The 19,470-nt window shown below is 41.9% G+C and overlaps 1 protein-coding gene and 1 long non-coding RNA gene across 2 annotated transcripts; both read right to left on the reverse strand.

Annotated features, from left to right (window-relative positions):
- Window positions 1–3,290: 3,290 nt before the first annotated feature.
- LOC134291991 (uncharacterized) lies at window positions 3,291–3,777 on the reverse strand. The gene is made up of 2 exons (XR_009999400.1): window positions 3,539–3,777; window positions 3,291–3,472 (listed from the first exon to the last, which is right to left on the reverse strand). It is a non-coding gene; the product is annotated as an uncharacterized LOC134291991 (long non-coding RNA).
- Window positions 3,778–5,182: 1,405 nt separating this feature from the next.
- LOC134291024 (piggyBac transposable element-derived protein 4-like) lies at window positions 5,183–15,012 on the reverse strand. The gene is made up of 4 exons (XM_062858275.1): window positions 14,903–15,012; window positions 14,264–14,853; window positions 12,509–13,342; window positions 5,183–5,238 (listed from the first exon to the last, which is right to left on the reverse strand). Exons 1-4 carry the CDS (start codon window positions 15,010–15,012, stop codon window positions 5,183–5,185), a joined length of 1,590 nt encoding a protein of 529 aa, XP_062714259.1.
- Between the last annotated feature and the right edge of the window lie 4,458 nt (window positions 15,013–19,470).

A 19,470-nucleotide genomic window follows, 5' to 3' on the forward strand; every position in this document is an offset into this window, starting at 1 on the left:
GGAACAGTGCTTGAAAAATACGATCAGTTATCAACGTCAACTACCACTACGAGCGAACACACAAAAGGAAGCAAAGAAAACCCGAACCAATTGCGACCACTGTTTCTCATCGGTCGGTTGGCTTGTGCAGCAAACTGACTGGAGAACATTCATTTTCACTTGCTGCAGTGAGGGCGAGGATGCGGAAATTTTTCAGTTGATTTTTTTTTGCTAAAAACTTGTAAAAACAATCGATTTGTTGGTAAGGGAATGTTGGACGTGACTATTATAATCGATTTAATTTGAGTTTATGTCATTACCAATGTAAAAACGAGGTCGAAATCACGTATATTCATTGCCGTATACACCAGCGATGAGAAAAATTTAGAGGCATCATTCTCAAGCATACATTATTTGTTGATCTTCCCACTTATTTTAGAAGCACGTTAGTCAATAAAAGCATATAGCTACCGCTTTGGGTTGAAAAGCTTCGGCCAAAGAGGTACAAATTTTGCTTCATCTGAGAAAAAATGCTTCACTTATCTAGCACCGTCCTTAAATGCTAGAAAAGTCTTTTCAAACCTCTTGGAATGCCCTTCCCAAATAGCATTTTGATGACCAATTAGTCTTGTGAAGGTTTTGTAAACAGTTATAAAACCTTATACCTTTAATTTTTGTTTTATGATGGTTCTAATAACTTCTTCTAATCTATTTGCCTAAAAAATGTTAGTTGGGTTCTTGAATCCTCCCGAAACACTTTGCGCTGAAACGTTCCTGAAACCTTTTGTAACGCCCTTTGAAGGTTTATGAAACCACCCCCCAATCTCTCATGAAGCCCATTGAAGCGTTCCTGAAACCCCCGTAATCTCATTAACTCGTTTAACCCCAGGTTTATCAACCGAATTTGGCCAAATTTTGAACTGCAACTTGCATAACATCCTAGTTTTCGAGATATATGGGATCAAAATTTTCTTGGATTTCTGAACGGAGTAAGGCCGGTGGGTCTCTTGGTCAGGTCGGGTTAAAAAAAAATACCAAGTGCGTTTTGCTCTCTTAAGCTTCTATCATAATCTAGGTAATTCAAGGAGAGATTTGCATATTTAGTTGCTAAATGCTTTTTGTGTTCTTGGGATATTCGACACTTCTGAATTGTCGAGGTCTACGTTATCGTGTGTTATTTTCAAATGATTTGAAGCACAAGATGTACATAGTTGGTCTGTTGACCTCAGACGTCAATACCGCCATCCGCAGAACACATGTTGCCGTTCGTCTTTATCGTTATCGATTACAGAGCATGAAATTACTCTTTTCTGGCCCCGTTATTTGAAAATGTGGACAATGGTAACCAAAAGAACCAGTAACCTACGAGTATAGCAGAACTCTTGACGACCTGACTGAAATCAGGCTTTGATTTGGTCGGCGTTTGTCCGATCAATTATGTACCACAGTGTATGTTACGTTGCCGCATTAAAATAAAATTTATTTTCTTTTGTGAATTTTGAACCGGTCTAAAAGTGAACCTGTCTAGCCGTAGCATAACTGAAGCATGACAGTTCACGTGCGGCTGTAGTGGTAGGTGGGAAGAGATATGAGATGGATGATGTAGAATAAGAGATGCATAAAAATAACAGACAAGATTCGTGGGAATATTTTCGCCATTGCAAAATAATTAAAGTTGAAGTCGACAGTTTTGCTGTTTGTTATAGTTATCACAAATTGAATTGGATTTTAAAAAAAGAATTCGGAAAAGTGCGGTGAATATTGATATATTAAAAATCGTAAGTTGAAACCCAGAAAGAGAAGAAACTGTAATTGTTTAGTGAAGTTACTACTAATACTGACCAGGATATCTCCTCGTAGGTGCCCAAATATCAATATCCGGTGAATCCTGAAATAGGGAATATTTCCGAAAATTACCGCGCCAGAGGATTCTCTCGTAAGTAGAAGTAAAATAGAAAAATTGTGTGAAATTTGGTTAATAATGACAAACATTTGTGAACCCAAAACAGTCTTCACGCAGCATACACCAAATTAGGGTAACTGTCCCAAGTTTGATCCAACTTGGTTGGAGAATTAAAAAGGGTTTTCGTGACCGAGGAAACCCCTTATTTGTGAGTAGTTAGTAATTAAGTTTGATTAAATGTGAATGTTAAATGTGTTATTTGCTAATAAATTACAGTTAAGCGTTGCTTCAAAAAACCTGAGCCGCTGTAAAAATCTGGTTTCCCTCTCGGGAACAGTGTAGATGAACAACAGTTTTAGCTATTACATGCGAAAAAAATCTGTTAGGGAACGTCCATAAATTACGTCACGCTTTGAGGGGGAAGGGGGGGGGGGGGGTTCAGCAAAGTGTGACGACTCATACAAAAATTTCAGAGGTCCCATTCCCATACTAAAAGTGTGACATAGGGGGAGGGGGGGTTGAAAATGGTCGAATTTTACGTGACGTAATTTAAGGACGTTCCCTTAGCTACATAAGCCAACATAACATGTAAAAAGTGAAGTGAGTTTCTGAACAATGGGTGAGCTCGTTTCATATTATTGTTTTGTTAAGAAAATTTAAGGAATGTTCATTGTAAAATAACATGAAGTATCAGATAACACATATTTATATGATACCGGACTAACTTGAACCAGGCTCACCCAGATTCTCATAAATATAGTCGAGAAAATTTCTTCATCCCGTTAGATTTTATATTGGTTTCTGTAGAAACCAGAAGATGTTCGCATGCTAACAACTGTGATAGTCTATCTACAGTTCTCTGCAGTCCAGGCTTTATCTACAGTTCACTGAAATCAATGCAAGACTTCAGATATGTTATCAAATATTCTTAGGAATAGTTGTGAGCGACCTCCTAATTAATAAATCATACAATATAAACTTATGTAACCCACCGTTGTTCCCAGCTTGCAAATATCTATAATAACAGTTCATCTACTGCTCGTTGGCTTGAAGGACTGACTTCAACCAGGCCATCTCAGATCCTCAGGAACATTGTCGAGAAATTTGCTCCATACTGGTATTTGTAATATACTTTCGGTGGGTAACAGAAATTTATCATGAGCAAATTTCTCTAGTTTTTGTCTAACTATATTTCACTGAAGTCAAGACATAACTTCAGTAAGGTCATCAAATATTTTCGGGAATATCAACGAGATATTTCTCATTGATACATGATTCAGTGTGAGTTTATGTGGCTCATATGAGTTCCACGTAAGCAAACACATACATTTACAGTTCGTCTTCATTTTGTTGAACTCTAGGACTGTCTTCAACTATGTTGCGGAAACGAAGCGGAGTAGACAAGATCCAAATTCAATAATTTATTTCGGAGTAAATACAATTATAAAATTCCTAAAAATAAACAGTTCACTTAATAAATCCATCGAAAATTCAATATATATACGTTATAGAATACCTTTACTGATCTTGCTTCAACTTTTCTCGCAACTTGAGCTTTTGTTTACTCCTAGTTTAACATTCGCACGTAAGCTAGTAATATGATGGATGAATGTCTTGATTAGTTATAAGATCAGAGATCTAATAATATAATATTACCTGGCACCACACAAATTACAATGTTTAACATTAATTTAGATATGTTGGCTATTCGAAAGCAAGAATTTCAGAGCACTTTGTGCTGCTATTACTGTGGCAAATCTGTTTACCTTTCGCTATACATGTCAACGGAATATTGTTATCTTTCATGAAGGTACTGTTAATAGATGTGGATACGACGCACACAGGCACAGAGTCAGCTAAGGGTATCACTGCACGTGTCTTTATCTTGGCGCTCTTAACAACTAGGTACTGAAGAATTTTATCGGGGAATTCATTTCATCCTTTTCGATGTATTACTATTATTTACCTTTATTATCGAGATTTTCTACCTATGGCTGGTTCATCTCCTTTCGATGTATTGCTGATTTCTGTGACTAAAATACAAATGTACAAATAACTCCAATTGTTGTCCACCTATGGTTCTCTGAAGTCAAGGTCCGACTTTAGTCCGGTCGTCAAGATTTGATATCATTGCCCGCATTTCCACATTTCCAAGAACTTGTGCCAGAAAACATCGATGAATACAATAGAAAAATGTCTATGATGATTATTTCGGTCACCCATGTTCTGTAATGCTGGATTCAGACAATCAATCGAGATATCCAGGCGATTTGGGGATTGCTGTAATGACGTCTGAGGTAAGTAAGCGAACTATTTTTCGTTTTTTAAATCATTGGGAAACAGCACACGATAAATAGCATCTTGGGAATGCAAAACTTTATAGTAACTCCAACAATCATTTAGCAACTAAATATGCAAACTCCCATTGAAATATCTAGTTTATGAGCAATACTTGAGAGTACAAATCGTACTTGGTCATTGTCGTACCCGAACTGGCCCAGTGACCCACCGGCCTGACTCCGTCCAGAAGTTCAAGAAAATTTACATTCCATATATTTTCAAAACTAGGGGGCTATGCGAATTTGCAGTTCAAAATTTCCACCTGATATTTCACATTGCCCCTATGCATCCCCAGAGCAGAGGCGCTTAGGATACATGAGTGAGTGAGTAATTCCCCAGTCAATAGGATGCTAAAGTGGAGGCGATTTACGTACACTTTACACGCGTTCAAATGGTAGCATGTACGCATATGGCCTTCACTTTAGCATCCTATTCTACATCATATCCGGCTTCGTGTTGGCTGGGGTTATACAAGTTAAAACGACAACGAAATAGGTCGAAACACTCTTAAAAGAATCCTGAAGTACCCTGAAACAACCACCTGAGATGCCCCATGAAGCCCCTTGGAACCCCCTTTTCATTTATGCACCCCTGCCAATGGCATAAAAAGAGGTTCCAGTGTATCAATGTGTCGCCGAAGAGTGTTCAGCAAGATAATCGAACTTGCTGTGATGCGTTACGGGTGCCTCTTTATATCTTCTGCAATGGTGGAGCTGCGGTGTTATATAGGCGACGTGAGAGGAGACGACAAATATACAATACACAATATACAAATTCATTCAATGGCAGGCAAGAAAAGCTCTTCAATTAATTTCTGAGGGAGTGTTCAAAGAACACTAATTTGGAGAAAGGCATGCCAAGTTCCAGTGAGGGCGTAGAACCATAAAAGAAAAAAAGTGGAAGTACTTTTAGCCCATGTTCCAAAACCCGCTAGAATATAGCCCTTGCTACGCCCCATGACTATTTGCCGTATTCCCGCGGGTTGTTGCTAGGATCGTTCTCCGGATTCGGTTCGACTTCGCACAAAAAAGGGATTCAAATCGCTCACGGGGTTGTGGGTGGGGGGAAACACTCGCCCAGACCAGCGATGATGAACGCTCGCTCGAGAATGGAAATTAAAAATTAAGTCCTCATTACGTCAAAAGCAAAAGCCGCCCGGAACGATTGTTTTAGGAGTTGGAGTAGACGGTCCAGGTCACTTTTTCCGCAGGGTTTTCGTCAACTAAGAAACGAAAAAAAATGGAAAGCAAATTGACTGGTTCCGAGAATGGTTTTCATCTAACGACCAGCAATGTACGCTGCACATAGTGACAAGCCAATTTCCACTCTTTGTGCTGGTTTATTCAAACGACCCCAATATCCAGTGACTTCTGTTTCATGGCTCAATTACCGGAGTAAAAGAAGCAAATAAAATAAACCATTTATACCATTTACCACAGTCAGTTACACGAATTTCCTGGTCCCATTAGCAGGGCGCCGCCATAAAAAAGAACCAACATTAAAACCACTTCCTCTTCCGTAGTCCAATTTCCTAACAACCTTCTAACCCTTGCTGCTGCTGCGGTCGGCGCCCTGTCCCTCATAATTAAATTTTCCAACCCTTTTTGATAGCCCTATTATTAACCCCTTTTCAAGGGTTCGGTTTTTTTTCCTCGTGTTCTCTTCCTGTGAGGCCATCACGCAATCACAAATTAGCGCCTGCGCGTTGGTTTACCCCTTTATGGAACCCTTTTTCTTTCTGTGGTGAGTGGTGTGGTGGTGCGAGTAACAACTTTTTTTTACTAGCAGCCATTAAATTTTGTTTCCTTTTTCCTTGATCGGTTTCTTGCTTTCCCCTAGGGAGTTGTACTGACTGGTTGCCCGGGGTTTCACCCCTTTTCCAAGAAGTTTTCGGCTGATGCGATGGAAATGCCAGATATCACACACCATCCAGACGGGTAAGGTGCTATGCGAGGGGATTGAATTGAGTGTGTATAGGTTTCTGGAGTGTGATTTGATGGCCTTGGAAGGGGGGGGGGGGGGGGGTAGGAAATGTAACCATCATACTTGGTAGCGCACGGACATGTAAGGGTTTTTATGATACTCAAACTCATTACATTTTTTTTGTCTTAGGCCTTAAAAAGTGTACATAGTAGTGGAGTAATTAGAAAATTACACAAATATTACGTTATTTGTAAATTGGTCCATTGAAAATGCAAGACTCTTCAAGAACTGTCATATACTATTTAAAAATTTGCGATCAAAAATTCATTCATTTCATTTATTTAGTTCAACAGCAAATTCATGATAACACTGAATTAACTATTTGCAGCCATAATACTCGATTTGCAGCTGCAGCTCTCCAACGTCGGTCACGCCCAACGCTCGCCAGATCACGCTCCATCTGGTCCGCCCATCGTGCTCTCTGCGCTATACGCCTTCTTGTACCAACTGGATGGATAGCAAACACCAACTTTGCAGGGTTGTTGTCCGTCATTCTACCAACATGCCCTACCTACCGTATCTGTCCAGCTTTAGCCACTTTCAGGATGTTGGATTCATCGTAAAGTGCAGCGAGCTCGTGATTCATCCTTTGCCGCAACATACCGTTCTCCTGCACGCCACTGAAGATCTTCTTTAGCACGTGTAGGTCCTCCTCAAGCATCGTCCATGTCTCGTGTCCGTAGAGAACCATCGGCCGTATTAGCGTCTTGTACATGGTACATTTGGTGCGGGGTGAATCTTTTTTGACCGCAGTTTCTTTTGGAGCCCGTAAGTAGGCACGACTTCCACTGATGATGAGCCTTCGTATTTCACGGCTTACGTTGTTGTCAGCCGTCAGCAAGGAACCGAGGTAGACGAATTCTTTTACCACCTCAATAGTATCCCCGTCTATCGTAACATTACTGCCAAGGCTTGTCCTGTCTCTCTCAGTCCCACCTACCAGCATGTACTTTGTCTTAGCCGCATTCACCACTAGTCCGACCTTTGCTGCTTCACGTTTCAGGCGGGTGTACATACAATTCTGCCACCGTTCCAAATGTTCTAGCAATATCATCGGCAAAACAGACAAATTGGCCGGATTTCGTGAAGATCGTACCCCGGCTGTTGAGCCCGGCTCGTCGCATAATACCTTCCAGGCAAGGATGGGTACACTCACTTACAAAGAGTTACACTCACTTGCAGTTTTCTCAGCTCAGAAGCGAGCAATCAAGAAACGATGTATGGACGACTTTTAACTTGTGGCTTTGTCTAAAAGTTTGCCGAATAGAGTAGGGGTCGCACATGCACACCGAAGTCGTGAGGGAATTGCAAATGCAACTGTCCACGAGGTGAATGTAAATTACACTCACCTCGTGGAGAGTCGCTTTCACAGCTCCGTCATGACTTTGGGGTTCGTGTGCGGCCCCTACTTCATTCGACAAAGTTTTAGGAAAACCACAAGGCAAAAGTCGTCCATACATCGTTTCTTAATTGCTCGCTTCTGAGCTGAGAAAACTGCAAGTGAGTGTAACTCTTTGCAAGTGAGTGTTCCCATCCCTGCTTCCAGAGCGATGTTAAAGAGTAGGCAGGAAAGTCCATCACCTTGTCGTAGTCCCCGTCGAGATTCAAATGAACTGGATAGTTCACCCGAAATCTTAACACTGTACTGCACACCGTCCATCGTTGCTCTTAGCAGTCTAGTCAGCTTCCCGGGAAAGCTGTTCTCGTCCATAATTTTCCATAGCTCTGTGCGGTCGATACTGTCGTATGCCGCTTTGAAGTCGATGAACAGGTGATGCGTTGGGACCTGGTATTCACGGCATTTCTGGAGGATTTGCCGTACGGTGAAGATCTGGTCCGTTGTCGACCGGCCGTCGATGAAACCGGCTTGGTAACTTCCCACGAACTCATTTACTTTAGGTGAAAGACGACGGAAGATGATCTGGGATAGCACTTTGTAGGCGGCATTCAAAATGGTGATCGCTCGAAAGTTCTCACACATTAACTTGTCGCCTTTCTTGTGGATGGGACAGATTATCCCTTCCTTCCACTCCTCCGGTAGCTGTTCGGTTTCCCAGATCTTGACTATTAACTGGTGCAGACAGGTGGCCAACTTTTCCGGGCCCATCTTGATGAGTTCCGCTGCGATACCGTCCTTACCAGCCGCTTTGTTGTTTTTGAGCTGGTGGATGGCATCCTTAACTTCCCTCAGCGTGGGAGTTGGTTCATTCCCGTCCTCTGCTGCACCAACATAGTCATTTCCTCCGCTGCCTTGGTCCTCCGTGCCTACATTCTCTTCGCCATTCAGGTGCTCGTCGAAGTGCTGCTTCCACCTTTCGATCACTTCACGTTTGTCCGTCAGGAGGCTCCCGTCCTTATCCCTGCAGATTTCGGCTTGCGGCACGTAGCCTTTGCGGGATGCGTTGAGCTTCTGGTAGTGTTGCCTGTGCGTGTTTCCTGTGAACGGCACAGCAGTTCTATTTCCTCGCACTCCGCTTCTTCCAGGCGGCGCTTTTTCTCCCGGAAGAGACGGGTCTGCTGCTTCCGCTTCTGTCTGTATCGCTCCACATTCTGTCGGGTTCCATGCTGCAGCATTACCGCCCGCGCTGCATTCTTCTCCTCCAGAACCGCTCTGCACTCCTCGTCGAACCAATCGTTTCGTCGACTCCGTTCTACGTACCCGATAGTGCTCTCGGCTGCGTTGTTGATGGCTGCTTTCACTGTACTCCAGCAGTCCTCTAGAGGGGCCACATCGAGCACACCCTCGTCCGGCAACGCTGCCTCGAGATTCTGCGCGTATGCGGTGGCGACATCCGGTTGCTTCAGTCGCTCTAGATCGTACCGGGGCGGCCGCCGGTAATGTACGTTGTTAATAACGGAGAGTTTTGGGCGCAGTTTTACCATCACCAGGTAGTGATCAGAGTCGATATTAGCGCCACGATAGGTCCTGACGTCGATAATGTCGGAGAAGTGCCGTCCATCAATCAGAACGTGGTCGATTTGCGATTCCGTTTGTTGTGGTGATCTCCAGGTGTTACGATACGGGAGGCTGTGCTGGAAGAAGGTGCTACGAATGGCCATGTTCTTGGAGGCGGCGAAATCGATGAGGCGTAGGCCATTTTCGTTCGTCAGCTGGTGGGCGCTGAACTTTCCAATCGTCGGTTTGAATTCCTCCTCCTGGCCTACCTGAGCGTTTAGATCCCCTATGATGATTTTGACGTCGTGGTTTGGGCAGCGGTCGTACTCGCGTTCGAGCTGCGCGTAAAATGCGTCTTTGTCATCATCAGTGCTTCCGGAGAGAGGGCTGTGCACGTTTATTATGCTAATGTTGAAGAATCGGCCCTTGATCCTCAACCTGCACATTCTTTCGTCGATCGACCACGAACCGATCACGCGGCTCTGCATATCATCCATCACGATGAAAGCTGTTCCCAGCTTACGTGTGTTGCCGCCACTCTGGTAGATGGTATGATTACCTCTAAACGTTTGCGCCATAGATCCTGTCCAACACACCTCCTGCAGCGCTACGATGCCGAACCCACCACGGTCCTTCAGTAGAACGGCGAGTATGCGGGTGTTCCCGATGAAGTTGAGAGATCTGCAGTTCCACTGTTATTATACTTAGAGCAGATCAGATATGAGTGTCCGCAACAGTAAAGATAGATAAAGGCTAAGTGCTTTTTTGATGATAGTTCTTTGGCCGTTGGTTAATGGCGTTAGATCATACCCTTTGCCAGGATTCGTTGGCGTTATTAGTTTTAACCCTTAAAAGCCCAGGACGAGTCTTGATATTTTCAAATGGACCGTTTTCAGAAACTAGGGCATGAAATAACAAACGGTTTGAAGTATCTTCAAGGGGAAGAGTTGTACTAACAGTTGTTATATTGGAGATCCCCCCTTTACCCTCCCCCCTTTTATGGGGGGCGGACAAAGATGTGGCATGAGTCATCATTTTAGCTTAGCTTGACTATTTTGTCATCATGACTGAATATAAACCAAAGTTTCTTTTATATATTGAACAATAAGCTCATTGGAACACATCTGAAGGTCTTCTGGTGTAGTTGGTCAGTTCCTAGGATGTCCCGGGAACCCCCACTCCTATGATGGTCCCCAGGGAAGTGGTCAATATGGGATTGATTCTGAAAGTAGGCTTGCGACACACCAAACTTCATGATTTTCCAAAACTAGTTCAGTGAAGCACATTTCAATAATGTATGCTGATTTTAGTTGCTTCCCAGGTTGTTCCGGGAACAAATCTGGGGACCTGGTGCCCTCAGGGAAGTGGTCAATATGCGATCGATTCTGAAAGTAGGCTTGCGACACACCAAACTTCATGATTTTCCAAAACTAGTTCAGTGAAGCAAATTTCAATAATGTATGGTGATTTTGATCGCTTCCCAGGTTGTTCCGGGACAAATCTGAGGACCTGGTGCCCCAGGGAAGTGGCCAATATGCGATGATTCTAATAGTAGGCTTGCGACACACCAAACTTGCCGATTTTCCAAAACTAGTACAGTGAAGCATATTTCAACAATGTATGGTGGCTTAGATCGCTTCCCAAGTTGTTCCGGGAACAAATCTGGGGACCTGGTGCCCCAGGGAAGTGGTCAATATGCGATTGATTCTGAAAGTAGGCTTGCGACACACCAAACTTCATGATTTTCCAAAACTAGTTCAGTGAAGCACATTTCAATAATGTATGCTGATTTTGGTTGCTTCCCAGGTTGTTCCGGGAACAAATCTGGGGACCTGAAGCCCCAGGGAAGTGGCCAATACGCGATTGATTCTAAAAGTAGGCTTGCGACACACCAAACTTCATGATTTTCCAAAACTAGTTCAGTGAAGCACATTTCAATAATGTATGGTGATTTTGGCTGCTTCCTAGGTTGTTCCGCGAACAAATCTGGGGATCTGGTGCCCTCAGAGAAGTGGTCAATATGTGATTGATTCTAAAAGTAGGCTTGCCACACACCAAAACTTGCCAGGCTTGCCACACACCAAAACTAGTTCAGTGAAGCCCATTTCAATGATGTATGGTGATTATGATCGCTTCCCAAGTTGTTCCGGGAACAAATCTAGGGACCTGGTGCCCCAGGGAAGTGGCCAATATGCGATTGATTCTAAAAGTAGGCTTGCGAAACACCAAACTTCATGGTTTTTCAAAACTAGTTCAGTGAAGCACATTTCAATAATGTATGGTGATTTTGATCGCTTCCCAGGTTGTTTCGGAAACAAATCTGGGGACCTGGTACCCTCAGGGAAGTGGTCAATATGTGATTGATTCTAAAAGTAGGCTTGCGACACACCAAACTTCATGATTTATCAAAACTAGTTCAGTGAAGCAAATTTCAATAATGTTTGGTGATTTTGATCGCTTCCTAAGTTGTTCCGGGAACAAATCTGGGGACCTGGTGCCCTCGGGGAAGTGGTCAATATGCGAAGGATTCTAAAAGTAGGCTTACGACACACCAAACTTCATGGGTTTTCGAAACTAGTTCAGTGAAGCAAATATCAATAATGTATGGTGATTTTGATCGCTTCCCAGGTTGTTCCGGGAACAAATCTGGGGACCTGAAGCCCCAGGGAAGTAGCCAATATGCGATTGATTCTGGAAGTAGGCTTGCGACACACCAAACTTCATGGTTTTTCGAAACTAGTTCAGTGAAGCACATTTCAACAATGTATGGTGATTTTGATCGCTTCCCAGGTTGTTCCGAGAACAGATTTGAGGACGTGGTACCCCAGAGAAGTGGCCAATGTACGATTGATTTTAAAACCAGGATTCCTGAATATCTTGATTTTCCAAAACTATTTCATTGAAATACATTCCAAAGGTATCAAAATTCCCAGGTTGATAAATCCACATGGTTGTTTTGTGAGATTGGAAGAGCTCGTAAACTTCCTAGATTATAAAGTTAGGCATATATTTTATGTTTTGAAATAACCAAATAATCAAAGTGAGTAACCAGTCCAGACCCAATAATGAAACAAATTGTGTTGTTTTTCATTTTGAAATGTTATGTTTTCTCTATATTCCAATAAACTTGCCAATATATCTAAGAATGGTTTAATTTTCTTTGCACGTGTTACAAACATCGAATTTCTTCTCTACACTGCAATTGCGGCATACGATTTTTCCACACCCACAGCACAATTTGTTGCCCCATGAAACCCGCCGTTTGGAGCATTTTTCACACCGCCGACTTTTTTTCAAACTGTTTTGTAGCTTCAGGTCTTTCTCTCCAGTTTTCACACATGAACAACAGATTACCAAATCTGCAGCTGAACTGTGTTCTACACACAGTGTACACTTGCAGAACCTACAAATAGTTTCTGCGGTTTCGTTGCAGTTGATACAGATTTGTCCCATTTGGCAGCCATCGACAAAGTTGGTCATTTCTGCTGTGAGCTCAGTGGAGAGGTGTCCGGTTTCCAACCGATCTCTCATATTGGGAACCGTCAGTTCCTCCGCTAAGCACTGCAAAAATAGAGACCGCCTCTCGTTTGACTGCCTTTTCCAGCCGGAATTCACGGTGGTAAACGTTATAAACGCATTCAGGCAAGCAATGTCAACCAGTTCCATGAAAAGTTTTTTGCTCCAGACTCGGCTTCTTCTGGAAACTGTTGTGTTTCTGGTCATCTGGTCACCAACGTCCACTGCTCCCTTGGTTTTGTTATAAAATTTGATGACCTCTGGTTTGTCTTCTCGCTTGTCTTGCGCATCATGCACTTTGGTGGAGAGCATTATCACCGGCTTTTTACCCTTCTTCGGGTAATACGACAACAGCGATTTTTGTTCTTTATATCCCACCAAAGAACTGCCGGGCTCTCGATCCTTGGTTGCCAGGAATTCCGGAGGAATCACTGGCTTGTTTGCCCGCATGGTGCCGACGTATATAAGTTTATTCTCCCACAAAAAATCGACCAACTCTGTAGTGGTGAACAAGTTATCCGCCGTCACCTCTCGCCACGTACCATGGAAGGGTTCTACCAGGTTCTTAACCACCCTCATGCCCTGGCCTCTTTCAGGAACATTTCCTAGCTTGCCGGTGTATACTTGAAGATTTGTGATGTACCCATCGACGGTGGAACAGATCCAAATTTTGATGCCGTATCGTCCAGGCTTACTTTTGATGTACACCCTAAAAGGGCAACGACCTGGATTCAAATAAGCCAATTAGGTCATATAATAAATTGAAATTATATTACACAAAAAAGATCAACCATCATCTAAAACATACCCTATAAAAACCAAACATGTTTCTACACTACTTGGTAAATTCTACTAAAATCAAACATTCTCAGCTAATGATTCATTATTTGAACGTATGTTTTGTTTATTTATTTATATATTTTTTTGGTAAATTATTTTATTTGTTCATATTTTATTTAATAGTTTTTTTATAGCTTCATTTCAGCTGTTTCAAAATTTGTGTTGCAATTATTCCTCCAACTTATGCTTCCTCACTTTATAGTGGGATTCATGAAACAAAAATGATTGCAAGGTCTTGGCTAGGTGTGTGGATATGTGTGGGCCTATGTTATTATAGATAGTAGCTAAAATTGCAATGGCTGTATCTTCATCCATGATTAGTGCATGTTTGCATGCTGTTATTCTAGGTTTTTTTTTCTCATTCATTTATAATTTCATTCATGTTTTTTGCACAAAGTAAGATACGGTAGTAAGGCGCGACCTTAGTTGAATATTTTGATATCTCCAAAACGCTGTTTTTTATGAAAACATATGATTTCTGTTCAGTGGATCTACCGTTCATGTACATTTAGCTGAACAAAGTTACAAATAGGAATTTCTTTTCCATTTTAGTTCTATTTTTATATGTAAGTGTGTGACAAATTTGAACTCTAGTCCCACCGCCTCTGAGGATTTTAAAATATTTAGTATATTGCATTTTCAAAGGAAAACATGTTTGCAATTGTTATTCTGTTTTGTCATTTGAAGGATTATTCAGAAAAAAAAAATGTTTGAGGTAACGTGTTTTAGATTGACAAAACAAATTGTATAACAAGTGGGCTTTGATTTAGATGATGGTATGAATAGAAAGTATAGTAATGTTTTACCTCTGAAGAGGCACAAACGCTCATCAATGGTGAGATTTCGGGGAGCAATATAGTTGTGTAGGCAATTTTGTACGAGCATATCAAAAATTTTTCGGATCGGTTCCAGTCTATCGTTCGAATGCTTGAATCGATCTGGACGTGTCGTGACATCATCAAATCGCAGAACGACGTAGATATCTTTGAATCGATTCTTGGACATGCCGAACCGATAAAAATCAATGGACCATGCTCGGTTCGACGACCACATAGTGGCAACACTCATGTGGTTTTGATGGTTTCGACCGGCAGCAATGAGGATACCAATGAACGCCCAGATTTCATTGGTAGTCACAGGCTTCCAATCTTTCTTTTTTCCGGTGAAATAACGATCTCCAAATAGATTTGTACGGAGAACTACCTCTTCAATGATTGCCGTCGACAGGAACGCCTTGAACGCTTGTGAAGCACTTTTCAAATTTCGCATATGTTCAGCAGGTCCGGTTTTGGAATCATCAAACATTCCACTCGATTCTCGATCTTGCGGTACGATGGAAGACCAAACCGTTCCGTTCTTTCCAACAAACGATCGACCTGTTTTGTGGCTGCCAGAACTAAAAGGATGTTACAAGTTTTTCTCTCAAATGATTTGAACTTAGGTACCTTGACAACTCGTCATCGCTCTCGTCTGAATCATCAATATCGGAAATTGTATGGTCCGATGTGCAATCTTCCTCTTCATCACTGAAATCGTAATCAAAAATATCTGCCATTTCACTTTGATTTTGGAATTTGAAAGTATAAATATGGCGAACAAGAATATACTGTAAACGCTAGTGTGCTGTCTGACGCAACAACAACAAACAATAATGCACGCACTCTGACTAATACATTGGCAATATCGACAGTAGGACGGGAGACATTACTTATACAACGGTGAATCCCATGTATATCCATGTGATGTATGCCAAATTACATCAGATTTTTATGTTGATTCCTTGAACAATGTATAAAATAATGATGATAGAGATAATATTTAGAGATAAGACTGTGATGTTGGTTCCGATAACAGTCAACTCTAACAGCTCGCGTTCAAAATTCGAAAAAAGGTGAATAATTTCTCATCGGATCATGTAAAAACAAAACTATGGAAAAATTGAATGGAATTATTTTACACAACTAGAAACTCAGGCTGCTGAAGTTTCTTTGAACATGACATAAACTGGCCAATGTTATTGAAATGTTTTGTTGAATCATGCAGATTTCATGCTACAAATACTCTGCACGCAGTTGCTTTCATTTTCTTAACAGCGGTGTGGTAAAAAATGTGAATTATGCTTTTGGAAAATCATGAAATTTGGAGTGCCGCTATTCAAGTTTGAAAATCAATCATATATTGACCACTTCCCTGGGGCACCAGGTCTCCAGATTTGTTCCCGGAACAACCTGAGAAACGATCTAAGCCATCATACATTGTTGAAATGTGCGTCACTGTACTAGTTTTTGTAAAAGCGGTAAGTTTGGTGTGTCGCAAGCGTACTTTTAGAATCAATCGCATATTGGCCACTTCCCTGGGGCACCAGATCCCTAGATTTGTTCCCGGAACAACTTGGGAAGCGATCATAATCCCCATACATTATTGAAATTTGCTTCACTGAACTAGTTTTGAAAAATTATGAAGTTTGGTGTGTGGCAAGCCTACTTTTAGAATCAATCACATATTGACCATTTCTCTGAGGGCACCAGATCCCCAGATTTGTTCCCGGAACAACCTGGGAAGCAACCAAAATCAGCATACATTATTGAAATGTGCTTCACTGAACTAGTTTTGGAAAATCATGAAGTTTGGTGTGTCGCAAGCCTACTTTCAGAATCAATCGCATATTGACTACCTCCCTGGGGCATCAGGTCCCCAGTTTGTTCCCGGAACAACTTGGGAAGCGATCTAAGCCACCATACATTATTGAAATATGCTTCACTGTACTAGTTTTGGAAAATCGGTAAGTTTGGTGTGTCGCAAGCCTACTTTTAGAATCATCGCATATTGGCCACTTCCCTGGGGCACCAGGTCCTCAGATTTGTCCCGGAACAACCTGGGAAGCGATCAAAATCACCATACATTATTGAAATTTGCTTCACTGAACTAGTTTTGGAAAATCATGAAGTTTGGTGTGTCGCAAGCCTACTTTTAGAATCCTTCGCATATTGACCACTTCCCCGAGGGCACCAGGTCTCCAGATTTGTTCCCGGAACAACCTTGGAAGCAACCAAAACCACCATACATTATTGAAATGTGGTTCACTGAACTAGTTTTGGAAAATCATGAAGTTTGGTGTGTCGCAAGCCTACTTTCAGAATCAATCGCATATTGGCCACTTCCCTGGGGCACCAGGTCTCCAGATTTGTTCCCGGAACAACCTGGGAAGCAACCAAAATCACCATACATTATTGAAATGGGCTTCACTGAACTAGTTTTGATAAATCATGAAGTTTGGTGTGTCGCAAGCCAACTTTCAGAATCAATCACATATTGACCACTTCCCTGAGGGCACCAGGTTCTCAGATTTGTTCCCGGAACAACCTGGGAAGCAACCAAAATCAGCATACATTATTGAAATGTGCTTCACTGAACTAGTTTTGGAAAATCATGAAGTTTGGTGTGTCGCAGCCTGGTGGCAATTAGTTTAAGGTTAGCCTGATGGCAATTATATTCGCGGAATTATCTGGTAAGCGTTTGGCTTACGTTATTTAGTTAGTCTGGTGACACAAAATAAAATGATCATCGCTGTCACCAATCGACCACTTGAAAGAATGGTAAATATGACTGTTTAAGAAGTTTTCAAGAATCGCGATTTCCATTCTTGAAAATTTCTTCTGCTGTTGCTGGTGTTGTGTTACGTTTGTAATATAGTTGATACGTTGTAAAGTAGATTTAAGAATTTTTCATGAGTTAATTGCCCCCTTAGAGATAGAATTTCCTAGACCAAACACAAGCTATGAAAGCAACTATCGCTGCGAATTAAAGGCAACCAGCCAGAAAAAATACGATCACAGGATTGATTGATGGACCAAGAACAATAATGGAACCTTGTCATTCTGGAATCGGACTACGTTATCTATTTAGATAACTGGGAACAATTTCTGCATGTTTGTGGTTAGTGCATTTGTAATGTTCCATTTTGTTTTTCGTATCTAAGTTCCCAGACGTGGGGCCCGATACCGAAAATAAAATGTGCATTTATGAGATTCCAATTTATTTGTTATACCACTTATCAGGCTTCCAATCCCAAGTTCCTTTTCGTCGCTGTGGTCGTCGCTATTGGTATCGGTTCGCATTCTTTTCTTGTTGATTTTTCGGTGCTTGTCTTTTCATGGCTGGTTCGCAGGGCCTGACACCAACCCACTAACCTAGGGAACTGGGCTTACCTTCCCGGAAGCTACGGGTTTTGCATTGACATTTCCTCCAACTACAGTGTTAAATAGTGGGCGCCCATTTTTGACTCCTTTATCCCCTGTCTCGCTTTTTCGTATACTCAATACATGGAGTTTCACACTTTCACTGACATCCCAACCCTCCCTCCTAAACGATGGTCGGCATATTTGAATAACCCCTAACATGGATAGCGCATGTATGCACAACCATGCGCCTCCAATCTTTTTGGAAACACTTGGTTGATGATAAAACCACTATAAAACCTTGTATAAAACCTTAATTATAAGCAAGCAAATCCTTGAAGTTACCAATTTTCATTGAGAAATCAAAATATTTTCCGTGGAAGGATGTTTTATAAAAAAACATATCTTAGCACATATAGTAATGAATTTACTATATAGGAATAATTTTGCCCCACCTTGATATTTTGGACTATTTTTGCTACTTCGTCAAGTGTTCTTCCTGAAATTCCATCGAAGTGGGTTGCAAGTTACTATGTAGCTAAACTGTTTATGTTAAGTAAAAAAATCAGAAAAAAATGTAACAAAAAGAAACAAGCTGTCACTGGTTTCTATCTAAACAATCTATCATCAAAGCATGTGTCAGTATCAATTATACCGAAGGGTTTCCATTTATACCTGCACTTGCGCATTACATCCTTTCGCCAACCCTTTCCATTTTGATTTTTGTGTATCCCTGTATATATGCACCATCCCTTCTTGTCGACAGTAATCTCAGCACGCCATGATCGATTGACGATTGTTTTGATTGATTTCGAATGGAACCAAGTAGGCTTAGAGAAACCCAACCCAAACGGGACTGAACGACGAGTGCTTCGTTCGAACAAGTGTCACAGCCTACCTGGAATAGCTAGGAACCCTTTTCACATTCACTTTCTGCTTCAGAACCCTTTCGAGAGGACAGCGGAAAGCAATTATGATCGATTTCCTCTCCATCCCTGTTGCTATTTGCGGAACAACAGAAAAACACATTTGTCACATGAATCGAACAACACTGAATGGTACCTGCGGCTAATCGATATGGTTTTTGGTTTTTGCAAAAGGGTTCCCAACTTTCAAACCCCTTCGTAGCTAACGAACCGTGGTAAAAGGATTGTCGTGTCGGAAATTTGATATCGTTCTTAGGGTTCCGGTGGTTGCTTTGGGACCAATTAAATCCGGAAGTGCTTCGTGTTGGACCTGTGCATTCCCGAAGCCAACTGAGCTATTTAAAAGCAAATAATAGCTAACTAATTGAAGAGCATCGTCCATTCTTCTTCGGTGTAATCAACCAAACCGGGCAAAAAGCATCTGCCGAACATCAAAAGAGAAATTCTTATCATCACCATGATCGCACATCTCGGATTGGACGCAACAAAGCTGCTGCGAAACAACGACGGAGCGGAGGCCTTTTAGCTTTGGAAGAACGGAGGGGGTAGGCTCCGGTTTTAAGAAATTGGACAAACGGGGCACGCAGCAGTTAAAAAATGAGTCTTCCTGCGAAAGCTGACGCGGGCTAATGATTCTTCTATTTTGATGTGTGCAACAATGGAACTGTTCTTCTTGTTGCGCCACCATCATCCTGAAAGGAAAAGCGGCGCTTTATCGTTGATTATTTTCCAACCCAAGGAAGGCTCCAGCTGAGACGATGAATCAAGTGCGGGATGAGGAGTGATGATGATTTGGATGGGGAGGATGAGGAAGAAATAGAAATTAAATCAATCTTTTATGAGCGTGAAGATGATGGTGGCGTTAAGGATTCTAAACAGGCTAGGGATGCTCGAAGGGACTACGGAACT

Source organism: Aedes albopictus, chromosome 3, assembly GCF_035046485.1.
Source record: "Aedes albopictus strain Foshan chromosome 3, AalbF5, whole genome shotgun sequence".
Taxonomy (NCBI): Eukaryota; Metazoa; Arthropoda; class Insecta; order Diptera; family Culicidae; genus Aedes; species Aedes albopictus.